At 56.4% G+C, this 2,981-nt stretch overlaps 1 protein-coding gene and 1 long non-coding RNA gene across 2 annotated transcripts in view; both read right to left on the minus strand.

The window, feature by feature from the left end:
- LOC104125778 (trem-like transcript 4 protein) overlaps positions 1–528 on the minus strand; it is a 7,948-nt gene extending 7,420 nt beyond the window's left edge. Inside the window, exon 1 of the mRNA XM_035893741.1 lies at positions 486–528. Within this exon, the coding sequence (XP_035749634.1) occupies positions 486–528 (43 nt within the window). The remainder of the gene's footprint in view (positions 1–485) is intronic.
- An 830-nt stretch (positions 529–1,358) lies between these two features.
- LOC118452233 overlaps positions 1,359–2,981 on the minus strand; it is a 3,681-nt gene continuing 2,058 nt past the window's right edge. The window contains exons 2-3 of the long non-coding RNA XR_004841923.1: positions 2,464–2,586; positions 1,359–1,679 (exon numbers count right to left, since the gene is read on the minus strand). This is a non-coding gene — a long non-coding RNA (uncharacterized LOC118452233). The remainder of the gene's footprint in view (positions 1,680–2,463; positions 2,587–2,981) is intronic.

The raw sequence follows: 2,981 nt of genomic DNA on the forward strand, positions 1-2,981 counted from the left end.
ACCCCCTGCCCTGGGTCGGGCACTGAGAGATAAACAAGCCTTTGGGGAGGGAACCAAGCAGCTGGTGACTGTCCTGCCTCGATTCCCCAAGGTACCACACGCTGAAAGCTTTGCACTTTCTGCTGGGACAGCAGGGGGGGCAGGAGGATGCCCCCGCACAGCTCTGTCCTGAGCCAGGACTGCAGTCGGAGGAGCCGAGCTCGGCCAGGCAGTGTGATGGGAACTGCTGACTGGGGGAGGCACTGGGGCTGCTTTGGAGGCCACCACTCTCTGCTCCCAGGGTGGTTTGGCCGGAGAGCCTGATGGAGCCAGATGTGCTGTGGTGGGAATTGGGGCTGCCCCTTCCCCCCCCAACCCTGCCACGAGTTGCCCAGCTCAGAGTCCAGCCGGTGTTGGATTCCCCCTCACTGTGGAGCCCCACAGGCAGCAGGAGGTGGGGAAGGACGTCCCAGTCCACCCGGGTGTGTGCCCAGCCCTTCTCTTACCTGGGAAGCAGAGCAGCAGGAGGAGGAGGATCCTCAGCTCCATGGCCGTCCTCAAGCCCAGGGAAAGGGCATTGCTGGGGGCTGCCCACCGTGTCCCGTTCAACAGCGTCTGCCCCGTGAGCCCTCCTGTGTCACAGCGACGCTGCTGGAGGAAGCGCCTGAGGTCTTGCTTTCCCACGGAAATCCTCGTCACATTTTGCTACAAGACCGATATTAAGATAATTTCAGGGTGCTACTGGGGAAGTGGCTGAAAGCAGAATTCGGCCTGTGCTGATGGCAAAGGCCCTTTGCTGCTCTTGCCTGCCCATCATCACACTCTGTCCTCACACTAGTGGCAGTCGGGCACAGACCTTTGCCCTGGTGTATCCCTCCTCTCTGAGCTCCCAGGGTGTCCTCCACTCAGCCCCTCGCTGGAAAGTCTCCTCAAAGCCCGGGTGGCCGTGCCTCCAGGGCTGTGCCTGCATGGACCCTCCCCCGAGCCGTGCCGGGCCCTTTGGGATCCCCTATCACCACCCCCACCACCCCCGGCAGTCCCCTTGTGCCCTGGGCTCTGCCATGCACAGAGCCCTCATGGTCCCTTCCTCCAGAGTGCCCAGCTGGACAAACCAGACCAGAACCCTCTGGCTTTTGCACGTTTTATTTACTGTGGGGCAACCTCCCTGGTGCAGGGGCCCGTGGGGAAGCCGAGAGGGTTTGCCGATGTCTGTGGGAAGTGGGGGTGCTGCGGGGTGAGCCCCTGCTCTGTTGCACCAGCGGGGCTGCTCCCAGGAGGGACCTGGCAGTCCAGGAGTGCTGGTGGCAGAGCCCAGGCAGGCTGCGAGGGCAGCTCCCAGCTGGTGGTGCCCAGGGGCTCCTCCCAGCCCGCCTCTCTCCTCTGCTGGTCCAAAGGAGATGAGGAGGTGAGGCTGCTGGCTGGGCTGGAGATGGGCAGAGCAGAAAGAGGAGGAGGAAAGAAGGAGCGCATTAACTGAGGCAGTAGGAAGCTGGTTTTCCCCTCTCTCAAAGTCCCTTTGGCCTTGGCCGTATTGCATGCAGGAAGATGTTTAAGGGCTGGCCTCAGGTGAGGCTGGCGCGGTGGCAGCGGGTGGTAGCTTGTGCTCTGGCTTGCTGGAAGAGCCTTCTTCCACCTGGGGCACAGAGCTGCTTTTGGCACAGGCTGTCACATCAGCTGCCTCTCTCCTGGTATCTCCTGCCCTGGACGGGAAGAGGGAAAAGTCTTTCATGAAAGGTCTGTTAGCCAGGATGTGCTCATACTCAGTCCAGCGAGGGGAAAAGACGGCTCATGTTTCCTGATGGGGGGAAACGCTTCCTGCGCCTTGCAGAGTGATAGGAACTTCCAGGAACCGGGCACAGATTGACTGGTCATCCAGACTGAGCCTTGTGAGAGGGAGGCTTTGTATATTTGGAGATCTTTAGGCTGTGGGAGACGTTTCTTCTCTTAAGCAATATGTTTCCTTCTGAGTAGTATTTGGGGCGAAACTCACACCAGAGTGGTTGGTGCTGAGCAACAGAGGGAGAAAAGCGAATACCCTGCCTGCTTTTAGACTGTGTGGGCTTTAAACTACATTGGGTATAAAGTGATGGGATGTGTCAGCCCTAGCAGCCACGAGTGGTGTAGCGGGAGGAGCTGCTTTTGGGAAATTCAAGAGACACAGGGAAGAAGAGGGGAAAGCTGTCTCTATACAGCACTGGGTTTTTTTCCCCCAAGCCTCTTCACCCCTCTCTTCCTTTTCCTTTTCTTTTCACTGTGCTCAAGGGCAGGGGCTCAGCGTGCCTGTTGGGCTCGGTGTCCTGTCTGTATTTCACGGCTTCTCTGAACGGCATTCAATTACACAAGCTCTCCCCAGTGGAAAAGCTTTGGAGAGAAGGGACTTGCTCTGGTTTTGGCTAGAAGCCCACATGACTTGCATCCCCACCGGGCAGGTGGTTCCCCTTCTGGAGATGACTTGTTCTTTTGCAGTGTGATTTTGCTGCTTACTATTGTCCAGATGCCTTCACCGTGGAGATCCTCTTCCACCTTCTTGCGAGGAACACTAGGATCACTATTGCCAGGACCTTGCTGGCCACGATACCAATGACAAGCCAAAGGATGATCTGCAACCTGGAAGAAAAGAAAAAAAGATACAAGCCTCCCCAAACCAGACCACCTAAAAAATCCCCACAAGAGCAGCAGAAGTGATCCAGAGAGATGGAGGGGTTTCCCCAAGAAGGGTCAATATTTCATAGAACATGACCGCTTTCTTTCACCCGTAAGGGGAATCCAGCAGGAAGTACGATTTAGGGGAGACCCAAATGAATTTAAAAAGGAAGGTAACCCTGTCCCAAGCATAATTCTACAGATGGCAGTTGAGCATTATCAAAGGTGTATCTCCCCCAAACCATGGAGAGTCAGATACTGCAGATTGCTTTTGAGATATCTTCCCCACATAGAAAACTCCCAAAAGGAGCAAATTTAACAGGGTACTGTCAATGAAGACGACAGAGAAACGGAAAGAG

Source organism: Egretta garzetta, unplaced genomic scaffold (genome assembly GCF_000687185.1).
Source record: "Egretta garzetta isolate BGI_Z169 unplaced genomic scaffold, ASM68718v1 scaffold105, whole genome shotgun sequence".
Classification (NCBI taxonomy): domain Eukaryota; kingdom Metazoa; phylum Chordata; class Aves; order Pelecaniformes; family Ardeidae; genus Egretta; species Egretta garzetta.